This window comes from Nicotiana tabacum, chromosome 22, assembly GCF_000715075.1.
Source record: "Nicotiana tabacum cultivar K326 chromosome 22, ASM71507v2, whole genome shotgun sequence".
Lineage (NCBI taxonomy): Eukaryota > Viridiplantae > Streptophyta > Magnoliopsida > Solanales > Solanaceae > Nicotiana > Nicotiana tabacum.
The window spans coordinates 74,835,540-74,854,986 of NC_134101.1; the positions used below are offsets into that span (position 1 = coordinate 74,835,540).

At 40.2% G+C, this 19,447-nt stretch overlaps 1 protein-coding gene across 1 annotated transcript; it reads right to left on the reverse strand.

Moving 5' to 3' along the window:
* Positions 1-1,173: 1,173 nt before the first annotated feature.
* Positions 1,174-19,117, reverse strand: LOC142175934 (uncharacterized). Its single transcript, XM_075242944.1, has 3 exons — positions 18,846-19,117; positions 2,351-2,694; positions 1,174-1,724 (listed from the first exon to the last, which is right to left on the reverse strand). The coding sequence occupies exons 1-3, from the start codon at positions 19,115-19,117 to the stop codon at positions 1,174-1,176; spliced, it is 1,167 nt and encodes a 388-aa protein (XP_075099045.1).
* Positions 19,118-19,447: the final 330 nt, after the last annotated feature.

Sequence of the window (19,447 nt, forward strand, 5' to 3'; positions counted from 1 at the left end):
TCTCGTATTTTCTTAATATGTCGAATGCTTCTTGTAAGTGATCGATGTGATTCTTGGCCCTTACAGATTTGACCAACATGTCATCGATATATACCTCCATGGTTTTGCCGAGTTGAGTTTTGAACATTCTCATGACCAGCCTGTGATAGATAGCCCCCACGTTCTTTAAGCCAAATGACATGACCATGTAGCAGTATATTCCCGTGTGAGTGATGAACATAGTTTTCTCTTGGTCATTTTCTTCCATAAGTATCTGATTGTAGCCTGAGTAGGCATCCAGAAAACTTAGCAACTCATATCTTGTTGTCGCGTCGATGAGTTGGTCGATGTGTGGTAATGGGAATGAATCCTTTGGGCATGCCTTATTCAGGTCGGTGAAGTCCACGCACATCCTCCATTTCCTGTTCTTCTTTTTAACCATTACTACATTGGCGATCCACTTAGGGTATTTCGACTCCTTGATAGAGCTGTTGGCCAATAACTTTTCTACTTATTCGTGGACGGCCTCGTTGATTGCGGGGTTAAACTTTCGTCGGACCTGCCTTACTAGGGGGTGGTAGGGGTCGACGTTTAGCTTGTGCATGGCTATCTCCTTAGGGATGCTTGGCATATCTGCATTGCTAAAGACAAACAAATACGCGTTAGTTATTAAGAATTGACTAAATTTACCTGGTCTTGGAGTTTGCAGCCGATGTAGGCTTTTTTGCTGGGATCGCTGAGATCTAACTGGATGGGATTGAGGTCTTCTACGGTCGACCCTGTGGCTTTGACCATTTCTGGGTCCACAATGGTATCTTTGGCTCCGACCTGTGGAGGCCTCGACCCTACTAATTGTTATGCCTCTTTTTTCTTTCCTTTCTTTTATTAAATTGTCGTATCGTCTAGGGCGATTCGATAGTATTCCCCGAATGTGTGTTGTTCCCCTCATATGCTAAATATTCCCCAGGGGTCGAGAATTTGATCACTTGGTACAAGTTGGAGGGGACCACCCTCATGGGATGTATCCATGGTCGTCCTATGGTGGCGTTGTATGCGGTGTCCTGATCCATGATATGGAACGTGGTCTCCAGAGTCACTCCACTGGCGAGGACGGGGAGTGTGATTTCGCCCAAAGTCCATTCAACTACATTGTTAAAACCGGTTAATGTAATATAGAGTGACACTATTTTATCCTCAAGTCGCATCTGCGAGGACTCGAGGATGAATGATGCACGCTCCACTTCCGTCGTCTACCATAATTCTCCTAACATCAGTATCTAGAATTCGTAAAGTAATGACAAGTGCATCATTGTGAGGGAAAGTCAAACTGTCTGTATCTGACTCGTTCAAGATGATACTTTTTTCGAGTCTATCATACCGTTCGTGGGTGATTGATCTTTTGAGTTTGTGAGTGGCGATGAATTTGATGCCGTTGATAGAGGCATCTTCACTACCACCAATAATCATGTTGATGGTGCAAGCTGGTGAGGGTAGCTTCGGTGGGCCTGGGCATTCTCGACCCCTGCCTAAGGTGTTCCTACCTTTTTCGCTGAGTAATTCTTTGAGGTGTCCTTGCTGCAGCAAGTTTGCTACTTCTAGTCTCAGAGTCTGGCAATCTTCTATTTTATGCCCATGTTCTTGGTGGAACTCACAGAGGGCGTCAAACTTCCTGGTGCTTGGGTCGGATCTCATCTTAGGTGGCCACTTCACCTTCGTTCCGAGCTTCTCAAGTGCATAGACTACCTCTATATGTGACACACAAAAGTTGTGAGTAGATAGTAAGGGGCATACCTCGATCATTCCTGTGAGTTCCTGATCTCGGCCTAGAGGGCCATCTTCATAGCGGAAAAAGGGGACGGGTGCCCTAACATAGGGTTGATGTCGTTCCCTGCGTGGACGCGATATTGGATGGTCTCTCCTCGCGTTGTGCTTGCATTCCTTTTTGGGTTCGTATTATACCGAGATGAGTCATCGATTTGGCCCGTTGAGGTCTTCATCGTCTGCCCTAACCTCAGCACAGTACGCGTTGTAAATATCATCCTAAGTGGCCGATGGGTATTTCATCAACCGGCTTAACAGCTTTCTGGTTGCCCTCGAACCCTCTCTGCTAAGCTCGTTCTGAAAGGCTTCTAAGCCATTCCTTCGGAGACGTTAGGTAAATTCATCCTTACCTTGTTGAATCGGGCGAGGAAGTTCCTCAGCCTCTCCCCTAGGGATTCCTTGATGGCGAAGATGTGATTCACCCTTATTTTAGCTTTCTTGGCTCTTGCATATGCTGTTACGAACTTGTCGTCCATCTCTTCGAATGTTTCTATGGAATAGGCCGGTAGCTGCGAATATCATGTCAACGCCCCCCCAATGAGAGTTTCACCAATTGTTTTCAGCAAGATGGAGGACACCTGCTCTTTGTTGAGGTCGTTGTCTTTTACGGCAGTGATGTAGTGAGTTACATGATCTTCGGGATCGGTCATTCCGTCGTAGATTCTGAGGTATGGGGGCATCTTGAATATTTTTGGTATGGCATGAGGAGCCGCTTCTTCCCTGTATGGCTGTTCCACAAACCTACCAGCGTCTCTTTTCGGTAACAATTTGGGGGCACCTGGTATTTTGTCTACCCGTTCCTGGTGCTCCTTCATTTGTTCCTTGAGTGATTTGTTCTCATTCTCCATTTCTTCCATTCTTTTCAACACGGCGGCTAGGACGTTGTCTCCTGCACTGTCAACAACCATATGAGTGTTACCTGAAGTAGGAGGGTTCGGTTGGTCGTCATGTTCATTCTTGCACTGGGCTGCATGGATCCTCGTAGTTTCTATGGTCGTGCATGGGGCTTGTTTGCTGATTATGCTGAGTAGAGTGTCAGCTAACCATGCTTTGAGGAGATGTATGTCAAATCATGGGAAGTAAATATGAATATCTCAAAAAGCAAACTTGGATCAAAGTTTAATTGTAGAAATATTTGTTTAATTGATTCATGTACGATATATACAATATTCAAAGAGAAGAAATATTTCTCTCATTTAAGTATGTGTAAGGCAGATGTTACTACAATTTCTGGTTGTAGTAATCTAAGTGAAGGCACTGGAAGAGCTACTATAAATCTTCCTAGGGAAACAATACTTATCATAGATAATACAGTGTTCTCCTCCAAGTCCAAGAGAAACTTGTTGAGTTTTAAAGATATTCGCCGAAATGGATATCATATTGAGACAGTAGATGAGAATAATCTTGAATATCTCATCGTTACCAAGAATGTCTCTGGCCAGAAACGGGTTATTGAAAAGTTCCCATCTTTATCTTGTGGCCTATATTGGACAAGAATTAGTGCAATTGAGACACATTCTATCATAAATCAAAAAGTTATTGATCCCAACATTTTTGTACTTTGGCATGATCGATTGGGACATCCTGGGTCAATTATGATGAGACGAATTGTAGAAAACTCAAATGGGCATCCATTAAAGAATTTAAAAATTCTTTTAAATAATAAATTTTCTTGCACTTCTTGTTATCAAGGCAAGTTACTTATTAGACCATCACCATCAAAGGTTGGGATTGAGTCCCATGCATTTTTGGAACGTATACAAGGGGACATTTGTGGACCTATTCACCCACCTAGTGGGTCGTTTAGATATTTTATGGTCTTAATAGATGCATCTTCTAGATGGTCTCATGTGTGCCTATTGTCATCTCGCAACCTGACATTTGCAAAATTAATGGCACAAATAATTTAATTACGGGCACAATTTTCCAATAATCCAATTAAGTCTATTAGACTTGATAATGCTGCTGAGTTTTCATCCCAAGCATTTAATGATTATTGCTTATCAATTGGGATAAAAGTGTAACATCTTGTAGCTTATGTTCACACTCAAAATGGCCTTGCAGAGTTTTTGATTAAACGTCTGCAATTGATAGCAAGATCGTTACTCATGAAAACGAGGTTACCCACTTCTGTTTGGGGTTATGCCATTTTGCATGCAACAATGCTAGTTCGTCTCAGATCGATAAATTATCATAAATATTTTTCGGTGCAATTAGTTTTGGGTAATGAACCTAATATATTCCATTTAAGAATTTTTGGGTGCGCAGTATATGTGCATATAACACAACCATATCACACCAAGATGGGTCCCAAAGAAGGTTAGGAATATATGTTAGGTTTGAATCTCCCTCCATTATTCGCTACCTCGAAACATTGACGGTAGATTTGTTCACTACTCGATTTGCAGATTGTCGATTCGATGAGATATTTTCCCCAAAATTAGGGGGAGAAAATGGTGAAACCATTCGAGAAATTTTGTGAAAAAATCCATCATTGTCCCACGTGCCTCTATTTGTGAAAAAGAAGTTCAAAAGATTATACATTTGCAAAAAATAGCAAATCAAACGCCAGATGCATTTACGAATCTGAAAAGGATAACAAAATCACATATCCCTACAAAGAATGTTCCAATCCGTATTGATGTCCCTGTTGGACAATCTTCTAGTGTCATAGCTAATAAGTCAAAAGCACGCCTAAAGTGTGGTAGACCATTGGGTTCTAAGGATTTAAATCCTAGAAAAAGGAAAATAAATGATCAAGGTGACTCAAGAAAATAAGGAACTATCAAAAATTCCAATCGATTTGAGATAGATTTGAATCGATTGAATATAGTGGTGGATTATGTCTTTGCATACAATGTTGCATCTAACATTATGCAAGATAATGAGGAGCTTGAAACTCAGTCTGTTGGACAAACACCTAATGGTGTTAAGCTTGTTTGGCTATAAATGGGTCTTTGTACGTAAGAGAAATGAGGTACAAAGATATAAGGCATGCCTTGTTGCACAAGGATATTCACAAAGGCCTGATGTCAATTATGAAGAGACATATTCACCTGTTATGATGCAATAAAATTGCGTTATCTCATTAGTTTTGTTGTTCATGAAAAGCTTGGCATGCATTTAATGGATGTGGTTACAGCCTACCTTTATGGCACACTTGATAACGAAATATACATGAAAATTCCTGATGGATTTAAAATGCCTAAAACACATAACTCAAAGTTCCGGGAAAATTTTTCAATCAAATTGTAAAGATCTTTGTATGGTCTAAAGCAATCGGGAAGGATGTGGTATAACCGCCTTAGTGAGTATTTATTAAAAGAAGGTTGTAAATGATGACATTTGTTGATGCATTTTTATAAAGAAAATAACATCAGAGTTTGTTGTACTTGCCGTATATGTTGATGACATAAACCTTATTGGAACTTCTATAGTACTCCAAAAGGCATTTGATTATTTAAAGAAGGAATTCGAGATGAAAGATCTCGGAAAGACAAAATTATTTCTCCGTTAGCAAATTGAACATTTGGCAAACGGGATTTTTGTTCATCAATCTGCCTACATAGAAAAGGTATTGAAACGGTTTTACATGTATGGAACAAATCCATTAAGTACTCCAATGGTTGTTCGATCACTTGATGTGAATAAGGACCCGTTCCGACCTCAAGAAAAGAATGAAGAGCTTCTTGGTCCTGAAGTACCATATCTTAGTGCAATTGGTGCATTAATGTATCTTGCTAACACTACAAGGCCTGCCATAACTTTTTCAGTTAATGTCTTAGCAAGATATAACTCTGCTCCTACAAGGAGACATTGGAATGGAATCAAACACATATTGCGGTATCTAAAAGGGACTACCTATATGGGCTTATTTTATGGAAATAATTGCAGTCTCAACCTTATTGGTTATGCCGATACTGGGTATTTATCTTACCCACACAAGGCTCGATCTCAAACAGACTATGTGCTTACATGTGGAGGCATTGCCATATCTTGGCGATCGACTAAGCAATCAATCGTGGCTACTTCATCTAATCATGCAGAGATAATAGCTATTCATGAACCAAGTCAAGAATGTGTGTGATTGAGGTCTATAATACATCTTATTCGTGAAAAATGTGATTTGAAGTGTGACAAATTACCCACGATTTTATATGAAGATAATGCGACATGTATAGCCCAATTGAAAGGAGGATTCATAAAAGGAGATAGGACAAAGCACATTTCACCAAAGTTAATTTTCACACATGATCTTCAAAAGAATGGTGATATCAATGTGAAACAAATTCGTTCATGTGATAATATGGCTGATTTGTTCACCAAATCTCTACCAACTTCAACCTTCAAGAAACTAGTGTACAAGATTGGGATGCGAAGGCCCAAAGATGTGAATTGATGCTCTCATTAGGGGGAGTTAATACACGTTGTACTCTTTTTTCCTTACAAAATTTTGTCTCACTGGGTTTTCCTTGAAAGGTTTTTAATGAGGCAACCAAAAGGCGTATTATTACACATATGTACTCTTTTTCCTTCACTAGAATTTTTTCCACTGAATTTTTCCTAGTAAGATTTTAACGAAACACATTATCTACTAATGGACATTCAAGGGGGAGTATTATAAATAATATTAAGAGTGAATGTCCATGTATTATGAAATTACTTGGGAGCAAATTGCCGCGCCCCTTTTTCTTGCAAAATCGGGTTTCGATATGTGACAACTCTTTTAAGGAGGTATTAAAATAGGAGAGTCGCCACCTAATGATTTTTAAGGTGTGTTAGGGCACCTATTTTCAAATGACTCCGGTTTAACTGGCCAACGCCACCAAAGATCGGGTAAGTGCTCAAGTTACCTCAAAGAGAAGATGTTAGGCACTCCTCGAGGTCCACAACTGTGGGTCCCGGTTGAACTTAAATTATATGGATTAGTCTATGTGATCAAGTAAGCAAAAAGAGTACAAAATCTATGAATTTTATCACAAAGAGATCTTGAATAGGGAGGTACAACTATTTTTTCATTCTAATAGAAAAGAAAGGGGGGGGGGGAGGGGGTCCTAAGTTTTTTAGCCTAAAGGATCACCCTGTTCAACATAAATAATATTTCGTAACTCCCTTGAGATAGGGTGTTACTCATATTATCCAGCGGGCACAGACTATCATCTCCTGCTACCCGATTACTATGTTAAAGTTGTTTACCTAAGAGCGCTCTAATTCAATTCTAAGTCGTACCCTACGGTGCACTACCCGTCCCATACCTATGGTCCAGGAGGTTTTGGACCTCTATTTGGATGGTTCTAGACCTTATCTAGGCTGCTCAAAAATGCAAAACTAGGCGACAAACAAAACAAATAAAAACTTCACATAAAAGCAATTGAGGGCTCACATTGACCTCCACACTTAAGCAGCGAATGCACGCAAACACAGATGTCAATTAGGAAGCTGCAGAATCCAGAATCTTAAACCTATAGACATGCTTTCTAAACGATTTTTGAGTCAAAGTATGCGGGCAATTTTAGATGCAGGACATCGCTTATAGACATAATTATTCAGGTATTACAAGCTGATTATTGAAGGTTTTAAGTTACCAATCCTATATGTGTTATACCTAGGTGATCTACGCAGTTGAGTATAACAAAATATGTTGGGAAAAGTCCCAGAATTATCCAGGTTTTCCTAACAGTGACGCTCAGGAAACAATGTTTAAGTAGTCTAGTATTAACCAATTAACGAGCAATTATTTCCTATAGGCAGGATCTCTAACACGCAACACTTTAAAGCTTATTTTATCGTCATATCTTAATCATATAGGCATAATTTCTAGGTGAGCAGTGCCAAGTAGAATAATTGCGATCCTATATGCATGATTTCTAGTAGGCGATGAGGATTGACAGAAACATCGATGAGAAACTAATTCCTATAGGCAGGTTCTCTAATAACACAACAATAAATATAATTGCAGCATTTGGGGTTTGCGCGCAGACAATATGTGTGTGTGTGCTTCTTCTAATGTTGTGATTTCTACAGTGTACATGTAATCGAACAACATCTATAGCAAATAAATTACCAAGTCATATAGGCATGTTATCTACCTATTTTGCATGTAAATATTAAATTCTGCCCATTTTCCCTTTTTACTAACACCCAAATTGTTTATACAAAAGTTATTACATGCCCAATAATCAGTAAAAATACAAATGTTACACAACAGTGACAATAGGCCCATAGTAGGCTCAACATGAAATACCCAGCATTGTCTGGGCCTTCAACAACTCTCACACAGTGTACCCAGACCTCTAATATGGGCCATATCCAACACACAACCCCAGAATCCATAAAGGAGCCCAAAGTCAATTTATTCAACCATAGCACCAAGTGTTGCACCATTTAAATCAGCCAATTCAGGCACACAACAAATAACAGGATGGAATAGGATGAATAGGAGTCGTTTGAGATTTAGGGAATGACTAAGGACCAAGCCCTAGTGTGTCAGAGTTCACGAGAGTCTCAATTGGACCCCGAGCAGTGCTCACACTAGGGTGATCAATAATAGAACCTAGGTAGCTTTGCCTTTCAATCGGCTAAGAATGAGAATTCAAGAGAGAGCATAGAAGACAAGTGAAGGATAGTAAACAAAGGTTGATAGACAAAGTTTAAGGGATACAAACATAGTCAAGTTGAGCACATAGAGAAAATTATCAAGCATGCCTTACGGGGATTTAGAACAGACTTAACAAAGATTCAGAAGAACAAGTTCAACACCTAGTGCATAAGTGGTCATACATTGGCAGAACAGGTTTGCAGGATTGGTGACAGTAACATACACAAATTCATAATAAAGGAAAAGGTCCAAATTATGCTAAGTATAGGTCCTGATGTTATGAAACAGTCATGCTAATTTGGCAATAGGATAACATTTAGACATGTGAAAAGCATATTACAACTACTGGTTAATCGGGGGGGCGGTTAAACATGCTAAAGGGCATACTAACAGGATCAAACATTCTATATAGGTAGGATATCATCACATCAATTCAGAATAGGATAGGAACCAGATTTGTGCCATATAGTGAGTGTACATACTCAGGTTTTGAACACAATCGACTTGTTAACGAAAGAGAGCACAAATTATGTAGGCAAATCATATTCAAATAACAAGATTGATGGCCTAAGGCAAAATTAAACACCAAGAGATGCTAACAAGTGTAAAGGTCCCAAACAGTAGTAATTCTTAACACATGGACTAGTCAGATTTGGAAAATATCTACTTAATAGAACCAGGTTTAGGCATGCTTGAAGCTAAAAGTTAAAGCGACCTAAAAAATTGAAGAAAGCAAACAGAATTGCACACAAAATAGCCCCAGAAAAACATACCAAAACTGATGAACTTCAGGAGTGAAAACATATGCAAATCATAGATACATAGGAATGAAATTACAAAGTCTAGTAACTCATCAGTTAAGCAAAGAACAGTAAAGAATGAACTTCTACAGAAAACCCAGAATCCTAATGCATCAAAGTTCTTCGATGAACTCAGGGCAATGCCCGTACTAAGAACAGGTTAAGTAACAAGGTGTTAATGGCCTTAAATTTTAGCCGGCCAATACAGAATACAAAGCAAGAGAGTAGCAAAACCCCAATTTTTAGTGAAGAAAATCGATTTCCAAAGTCTGTCTTAAAGGGGACTTGGGAGGGGTTTATATAGTGACAGAAATTGGAAGAACAAATATGAAAAATAATCAATTAAACAATAATAGGGGAAAAAATCAGTCAAATTTAAGCAGGAATAAGGAAAGTCATATGCATAGCCTATTCCGAGTAGAAATAGGTAAAAAAAAATAAATAGGACAAACCCTAGTTTGCAAATGGTCAAAAAATTAGCCAAGAATCTCGGTGAATCGAACCCACATGATCCTGTTGAGAGTGTATACAGACGTATTTTCGTCTGAATCTTGTAGGTTGAGGATGATTACACTTTATTCGGAGAGGTAGTACTTGCCAAAATCGGGCAAGTACTAAGTAACACCACGAACGGGTGAATAGTAACGAGATAATACAAATAAGGTAAGCGGATCGTGGAAAGAATCCATGTTTGAGATGGATTCGGAGAGTTTTAGGAATGCAGCGATTAGGATTCTTCATAGAAGGGGGAGGGTTTTAGGGCGGCGGGTTAGAGGGAAATGGGATTAGGGTTTGGGGTTGGGTAATTTAAAAGGGTAGGTTGATTGTGGGCCGTTGATCTTAGAGATCAACGGCCATGATTTAAAGAGGGATTGGGACGGGTTAATTTAATGGATATGGGTGGTGGGTTGCTAGTGTTGGGATAGGGGTTATTGGGTTAGTGTATTGGGCCTTTTGGTCCGAAAATTAGTTAGTAAAAATTGGGCCAGCTCTTTTAAATAGAAATTAAAAGGAAAATAATTTAATAAAATAGCTAAATAAATATATAAAAATGCTAATTATGCAAATTAATACTTTAAACAATAATAGAATACTATAAAAAATATAAAATATTATTTTTACCCTAAATGAAATTTCAATTATAATAAGAATGCAAAATATAGGCTATTATTGTAACTTTATGCGAATAGCCTAAAAATACAATTGTAATTATATAAAAATGAAGTGAAAATATTTCAAAAAATGTATTAGGGATAAAAATAATAATTTGAAGTGATTAAGTCATCACAAATAATTTAAAAGGGTAATTACTGATTATTTTATGTAGATTAATGGGAGAAAATTAATTTAAAAGCTCTAAAATTATGAAAAATTATAAGAAGTGCTTGTGTAAATCTTATAAATTAAATAATAATGCAAAAAATGATATTTTGAAAGTATATATATTGTTTGAAAAATATATGAGGGCAAAATTGAGTATCAACAACTGCCCCTCTTTACCCGGGAATGATGAAAGAGTTATCGGGTAAAGAAAATGATGATCGATTTTGGCCGAATGAGGTGATTTGAAAACATGGAGGCCGAACCCTGGTTCCTGATTTACCTACATATCCCTGATGTTACGGGAATCAGGTCGTATATAGTTCTAGATCCAACAGTGAACTGAACCGATGGAGTTGTTATAGGAATGGTCGTATGCTTCGGAAAAGGTTCTTTTGGGGTAGGGCAGTATTGGATGAATTTATGTGGAGTCATCGATGTGAATTTGAAACGTTACGGATGGATCACTGAGTAAATATCTGAACGGTCATAGAGTAAAAAGCGGGTAATTGATTGTGGTTGGTTACGTTTGAAATTATTGCAGGATGTGAACATTGAACGGAAACCGGAGCGAAGATTGCTCCCATTAGGAGAACGGTTACTTCCTGGATTACCTGCAAAACTTAAAACACGATGCATGCAGGTATATATGGATTATTGCAAGAATTTAAACGTGATGCAGATTCCCTTCGGACCATGAGGGTTGTCTTTGGACGGTGAGGATGGTGTCCTTAGACCATGACGTCCTGGGCCATGAATCATGTGATAAGGGATTCATAGGCCATGAAATGATGTCCTCAGTCCGTGAGATGGTGCCTCCGAACCATGACGCCTTTGAATAATGATGTGCATTTTTTAGAGATCATCGGGCCATGGAATGGTGTCTTCCGGCTATGAGGATGATGCCTTCAGACCATGACGCCTTTGGACAAAATGGCAATATTTCAGCCCATGAAATGCAAAATATGATGTTTGGCCGTATGCGAAGATGAGACAAGACAAGGCTTAGTCTTGGGTAAGATGAGGGCAATGCTTAGCCCTGTGTGAGTAGAGGATAATGCTAGGTCTTAGATGGCGTAATGGAGATAGCATTTAATCACGAGAAAAAGGCAGTGCTTAGCCTTGTGGAATTAGGGAGGTAATGCTTTGCCTCATACAGGAAGAGGATACAATTCTTAGTCTCATGCACGTAAGGGAAGCGGTGCTTAGCTTCATGCAGTAAAGGCAGTACTTAGCCTTATGCAATTAAGGAGGCATGGCTTAGCCTCATGCAAATAGGGAGGCAGGGCTTAGCCTCATGCAAATAGGAGACAATGCTTAGTCTCATGCAAAGAAAGGCAGTGCTTAGCCTTATGCAGTTAATGAGGCAGTGCTTAGCCTCATGCAAACAGGAGACAATGCTTAGTCTCACGCAAAAAAAGGCAGTGCTTAGCCTTATGCAGTTAAGGAGGCAATGCTTAGCCTCATGCAAATAGGAGACAATGCTTAGTCTCATGCGGAAAAGGCAATGCTTAGCCTTATGCAATTAGGGAGGCAATGCTTAGCCTCATACAAATAAGAGACAATGCTTAGTCTCATGCAAAGAAAGGAAGTGCTTAGCCTTATCTAGTTAAGGAGCCAGTGCTTAGCCTCATACAAGAAAACGATGAGTGATAGTGAGAAAGTAGAGTATTTCTTAGCTGGAGATGATTGTGATAGATAATTTGCTGTCTTGAAAATAGTGACCCGATGTGTCTGCAGATATTGTTGTTTGTTCTTGCTTTGCTTTTGCTCCTGTCTTGAGATCATGTTTGAGTTATCCTGGGCAGCATCTGGCTGTTATAGAAATAAACTTTTTTTGAAAAATATGCGTGCATTTGATGAGTGTAGTTATTTAAAATATGGTAGTATGCAATAGTAAGTAATCTAGATGAGCCAATGACTGCGACATTTTTTAGAGACATTGCGACCTCCTTGCTTTAGAATCTTAAGGGTCCTCCTCAAAATTCTGCCCCAGTTTAAAAACAATCCTTTGACTATTCTGCGTATGACGAAGTTGGCTAGACTAGCTTTAGAATTTTGAGAGTCCTCCTCAAAATTCTTCCCCAGTTTCTGACCATGGCAAAAATGAAGATTTTATTAAGATGTGACCGAACCCACAGGGATGCCTACGTATCCCCTCTTAAACGGGAATTAGGTCAAGCGTAGTTCAGTTACATCAGATAAAGAAATGTAAATAGTCTAAACATAGTATCTCTTGGCTGCGTCTAAGTTGATAGGTTTTAGCCAAATTTCTCCATCCATTTCTGCAAGTATGAGTGCTCTTCCTGTCAGTACTCTGTGAGCCATGTAGAGCCCTTGCCAATTAGGTAAAAAATTTCCTTTGGCTTCATCTTGATGCGGGAAGATCCGCTTTAGCACCAACTGCCCCGATGTGAATTGTCTAGGCCTGACCCTTTTGTTAAAAGCTCTGGACATTCTGTTATGGTAGAATTGACTGTGACATACTGCATTCATTCTTTTCCCATTAACGAGAGCCAATTGTTCATAGCGACTTCGTATCCATTCTGCATCACTGAGTTCAGCCTCTTGTATGATTCTCAAAGAAGGAATTTCTACTTCGGTGGGAATAACGGCTTCAGTACCATAGACCAGCAAATAAGGGGTTGCCCCGGTTGATGTGCGAACCGTGGTACGATATCCAAGTAGGGCAAATGGTAGATTATCATTCCATTGTTTGTGATAATCTACCATCTTCCTTAATATCTTCTTGATGTTCTTATTGGCGGCTTCCACAACTCCATTCATTTGCGGCATGTATGTTGTGGAATTCTTATGCTTGATCTTGTAGGTTTCACATATGGATCTCATCAAATCACTGTTAATATTGGTGGTGTTTTCGGTGATGATTGATTCCGGCACACCGAACCGACAAATAATACGATCCCTAACAAAATCTATGATGACCTTCTTAGTTATAACCTTGTAAGATGCGACTTCAACCCATTTTGTAAAATAGTCTATGGCCACTAGAATGAACCTATGCCCATTTGAAGCAGCGCGAGTTCGATTGGACCGATGGCATCCATGCCACAAGCGGAGAAAGGCTAGGGTGCACTTGTTGCATTGAGTTCATTGGGTGGCACTCGTATCATATCAGCATGTATCTGGCACTGGTGACACTTTTGGACATACCTGATGCAGTCTGTTTCCATAGTCATCCAGAAATATCTTGCTCTTAGTATTTTCTTGGCTAAGACAAAGCCATTCATGTGCGGTCCACAGGTTCCGTCATGTATTTCCTCGAGCAATTTGGATACTTCCTTGGCGTCGACACACCGTAATAATCCCAGATATGGAGTCCTTATGTACAGAATTCCTCCGCTTTGGAAGAAATGGTTGGATAATCTTCGGAGTGTGCATTTCTGAGTATGATTTGCATGCTCCGGGTACTCTCCTTTTGCCAAATATTCTTTGATGTCGTGGAACCATGGATTTCCATCCATTTCTTCTTCAACATGAGCACAATAAGCCGGTTGTTTATGAATTCCTATTGGGATAGGATCAATGAAGTTCTTGTTTGGGTGTTGTATCATGGAAGACAAAGTGGCCAATACATCTGCGAACTCATTTTGAATCCTCGGAACATGTTTAAACTCTATCTTCATGAACCTCTTGATCAGCTCTTGTATACAGTACAAATATGGTAATTTTTTGGTGTTCTTGGTAGCCCATTTTCCTAAAACCTGATGCACCAAAAGATCGGAATCTCCAATCACCAACAACTCCTGAACATTCATGTCAATGGCCAACCTGAGTCCCAAGATGCAAGCCTCATATTCTGCCATATTATTGTTACATAGAAACCTGAGTTTTGCAGATATCGGATAGTGTTGGCCAATTTCTGATACTAAGACAGCTCTGATACCCACTCCTTTGAAGTTTGCAGCTCCGTCGAAAAACATTCTCCAACCATCATATGCTTCGGTGATATCTTCTCCTACAAATGATACCTCTTCGTCGGGAAAATACGTTTTAATGGTCCGTATTCTCCGTCCATAGGATTTTCTACCAAATGATCTGCCAATGCTTGCCCTTTTACCGCCGTCTGAGTTACATAGATAATGTCGAATTCACTCAACAATATCTGCCATTTTGCTAACTTTTTCGTAGGCATAGGTTTCTGGAAGATGTATTTCAGCGGATTCATCCTTGATATGATATATGTGGTGTATGCACAAAAATAATGCCTCAACTTTTGAGCTATCCATGTTAAAGCACAGCAGATGCGCTCCAACAAAGAGTACCGGGCTTCGTAAGGTGTGAATTTCTCGCTCAAATAATATATTGCTTGCTCATTTCTTCCAGTTTCATCATGTTGTCCCAATATGCAACCGAAAGCTCCATCCAGTATAGAAAAATAAAGCAGCAGTGGTCTTTCTGGCTCTGGTGGGACCAGAACGTGTGGTTTGGATAAATACTCCTAGATTTTGTCGAAGGCTTTCTGACATTCTTCAGTCCAACTCGTTGCAGCATCTTTCTTCAGCATTTTGAAGATCGACTCACAGATCACGGTTGATTGTGCTATGAAATGGCTGATGTAGTTGAGACTCCCTAAGAAGCTCATCACATCTTTCTTATTCTTCGGCGGTGGTAAGTCCTGGATAGCTTTGATCTTTGACGGGTCCAATTCAATCCCTCAACAACTGACGATGAATCCTAGCAATTTTCCGGCAAGGACTCCGAAGGCACACTTTGCAGGATTCAGTTTCAGATTGTACCTTCGAAGCCGATCAAAGAATTTCCTTAAGTATGTTATATGATCTGTGCTTCTTCTGGATTTGATGATGTCATCCACGTACACCTCTATTTCCTTGTGTATCATGTCGTGGAAAATGGTTGTCATGGCTCTCATGTAAGTGGCTCCAACATTCTTCAAACCAAACAGCATCATTTTATAGCAGTATATTCCTCATGGTGTGATAAAGGCTATCTTTTCGGCATCCTCTTCATCCATCCAGATCTGATGATACCCCGCGAAGCAATCCATAAAGGATTGGAGTTCATGTTTGGCACAGTTGTCAATCGGTATGTGTATATTGGGCAATGGGAAATCATCATTGGGACTCGCCCTGTTTAAATCTTGGCAAACACTCTGACTTTCCCATCTTTCTTCGGAAACGACACAATGTTGTCCAACCAAGTCAAATATTCAGCCACTCTAAGAACCTTGGCTTTGATCTGCTTAGTGACTTCCTCTTTTATCTTCAAACTCATATCCGGCTTGAACATTCTGATTTTCTGTTTTACCGGTGGACTCATAGGATTAGTGGGTAGCTTGTGTGCCACTATGGTTATGCTCAAACCAGTCATATCGTCGTAGGACCATGCAAAGATATCCTTATACTTTTTCAAAAACTGGATGTATTCTTCCTTCTCTGACGGCGATAGATGAATGCTTACACGCGTTTCCTTGACTGTTTCGGAGTCTCCCAAATTAACTGTTTCAGTCTCATCCAAATTCGACTTAGGCTTGTTTTAAAAAAATTTCACTTCTCTAACAATTTCCTCGGGTATTATATCCTCTTCCAGATCCTCTGAATCACTATCCTTATGTTGCGCTGTCTCATTACATGTCACAGTCGTAGGTTCATCAGGATAAGTAATAATAATGTTGTAGGGAGAGAAAATGAAAAGGATAATAATAAATACTAAAAACAGTAATTCATTAATAAAGATTTAAAATGCCAAACAAGTGCAGTTCGATGATTCGAGCAATTATTTCAAAACAAAATATCTTGAAACAAAATACTGAAAATGTCTTAGATGCTCATAAAATTTCTTTCAAAAATAAATGATGCTAATTGCGAGGCTACCCAGGAACTCGACGGGCCCTTGATGGTGCAACAGTCCAGTTCTTGAGAACAGCTCCCTTCTTCACGATCTGAATAATAAGGCCTTCCTCCTCCTCCTCAACTATCGCACTGCAATCCATGTCTTCATCATCCAGAAACAAATTCCTTATGCCAGCTAAAACTTGATCTTCATCGGACCCCCACATCATGTTAGCTTGATGAAATGACTGGTGCAAATGTGGTACTGGTTGTTCTACAGGGTAATAAGGACCACGCCATGGTGGTGACCAATTCTGATACTCTTGCCAGGTGTATTCATACCCAAGCCCAAAAGTTGTGCCATGACACTTTAGCTGTATCGGTTTGGTGATCCCCTGGAGATTCTTATCAAGACCCTTGCTGGGTTCATACCATGTCCATGACAGTATACTTTCTATCTTACTGCTCCACCATTTGTCTTTCTCAATTGCGTTGACGCGCTCGATGTGATGGTATGTTTCTCCACCCAACTTCCTTCTATTTTCGACGACCGGAACAATCTGATTGGTATAAATTGGATTACTTCCGTCTCCATGGATAATCATTTCCTGATGGTTCCACTCACACTTCACGGCCTGATGTAGAGTAGAAGCTACGGCCCCAACGGCATGTATCCAAGGTCGTCCCAACAATAGGTTGTAGGTAGAATATATGTCCAACACTTGAAACTCAACATCAAACCAGGTTGGGCCCATCTGTAGGCTGAGGTTGGTCTCCCCAATTGTGGTCCTTTGAGACTCATCAAATACTTTCACACTCATACTCCCTACTCATATCTCATGCATGCCTTTACCCAATCTTTTCAGAGTAGTTAGTGGACATATGTTAAGACTCGAACCCCTATCTATCAGGACTTTGGCAATGAATTTGTCCTCAAACTGCACTGTGATATGCAGTGCCCTGTTGTGACTTAGTCCTTCCGGTGGCAGCTCGTCTTCATAAAAAGTGATCTTGTGGCTTTCCAACACTTGCCCTACCATGTTGGCCATTTCTCCACTAGTGATGTTATTGGGTACATAGGCTTCATTCAACACCTTCATCAGGGCATTCCTATGTGCCTCAGAGTTTTGCAGCAGTGATAAAATGGATATTTGAGCAGGGGTTTTGTTCAGATGATCAACCACAGAATATTCTATTGCTTTCACCTTTCTCTAAAGGTCATCTGGGCTAGCCTCAATGACAGGCACCTTAGATGCAGCTTCTTTGCTTGTTCTTTTCAAATGCTCGAGTGTATAACCCTACCGGTTCTGGTCATGCCTTGCGCTGCACCTATTTCTTTCATTTTTGCCTTTTCCTTTCCTTCTTGCTTCCGCAACATAATCCCATGGTATATCATTAGACGTATAAGACGGTGTAGGTGCTACCATCATAGTGAAAGGTGTTGTTACTTTAACCTTAAGAAGAGTTGGTGCGGCTACCTCAACTTCAATTGGTTCCTGAGTTTGTACCACGATAGGTGTGAGAGTGACTGGAGATGTTTTAGGATTATCCCCTTCTCGAATGAGTCCAATTGACCCTTCCGAGTCCCAATCTTCATCGGTCTCTATCACATTTACCCCTTCACCCCTGTGATCCGGGAGAGGATTGTTACGGACATTGGGTACAACCTCCTTTGCCTGTATGACTTTGGTGTCAATTAATGTCTGGATGTTATCCTTTAAAGTACGACACTCATCAATAGTATGACCCTTCATGCCTGAGTGATAGGCACATGTATTATTTAGGTTAATCCACTGAGAAGAGTTTTCCATAGCAACAGTGGGAATGAGAGTGACATAACCGACAACCTTTAGCCTCTCGTATAGTTGGTCTATAGGTTCAACAATTGGGGTGTATTGTCTGGGTGGTCTGCGGTCGAAACTTGGTCTAGGTTTTTGGTAGTTTTGGCGGGCTGGTGGTGAGTGGTAGTATGCTGGTTGGGTGTTATAGGTATGGTAAGTGGCGGCAGGTTGTTGGTATCTGGGAGGTGAAGGCTGATATGTGGGTGGAGGTGTTTGGTATGTGAGAGGAGACTTTGGACCTTGGGCTACCATTACTGCACCCACTTCTTTCTTCTTGGAGATGCCTCCCAACTGCAAAACTTTATTTGTGGCTTGGAGTGCTTCAAAGTTTGTCACCATTCTGCTTTTGATCCCTTCTTCTATTCTTTTTTCCAACTTGATGATGTCAGAAAATTTATGATTTTCAATAACAATCAATCTTTCGTAGTATTGTGGGTCCTGAGCTCTGACGAAGAACTTATTCATCTGTTCTTCTTCAAGTTCCGGCCTTACTTTTGCGGCTTCAGATCTCCACCGAGTAGCATACTCGCGAAAAGTTTCCGTTGGTTTCTTCTTAAGATTCTAAATGTAGAAAACGTCTGGTACGTTTTCTGTGTTAAACCTGAACCGATCCATGAAATCCGATGCCATGCTCATCCAATTAACCCACTTCTTTGGGCTCTGACTGATGTACCATGACAAGGCATCTCCGGTGAGGCTCCTCATGAACAGCTTCATACGGATTCGTTCATCCTTGCCAACCCCTATAAGTTTGTCACAATACGTTCTCAAATGCACCTTCGGATCACCAGTTCCGTCGAACATTTCGAACTTATGAAGTTTGTAACCCTTTGGCAATTCTACATCTGGCTGAATACACAAATCCCCATAATTCAAACCCTCAATTCCTTTGCCACCTTCGATATTTTGAACTCTGCCAGTAAGTTTCTCGAGTTCTTCCGCCATGTTCTTGATGAGAAGGTCCTTCACGGTGGATTCGAGTATATATAGGTTCTGTTATGGGGTACGGGGTAAAGTTTCAACATATATGGGATTTCTTTGATAGACTCCGGGAATCTGGGCATAATGGTGGTCATTGGTTGAGTTTTGGGGATCAGAGGTAGGTTGTGGTGCGTTCTGAGGAGTGTGATAAGTGGTGGTTTGTGGATATTGAATCGGATGGTAATGGTGTTATGGGGGGGTAGGTACTGGTGGAGGATTATGGTTTTGAGGAGGTGTGGCATATTGATGAGGCGCAGGAGGATTTTGCGGATTTTGGTTTTGTGTGTTTTGGGG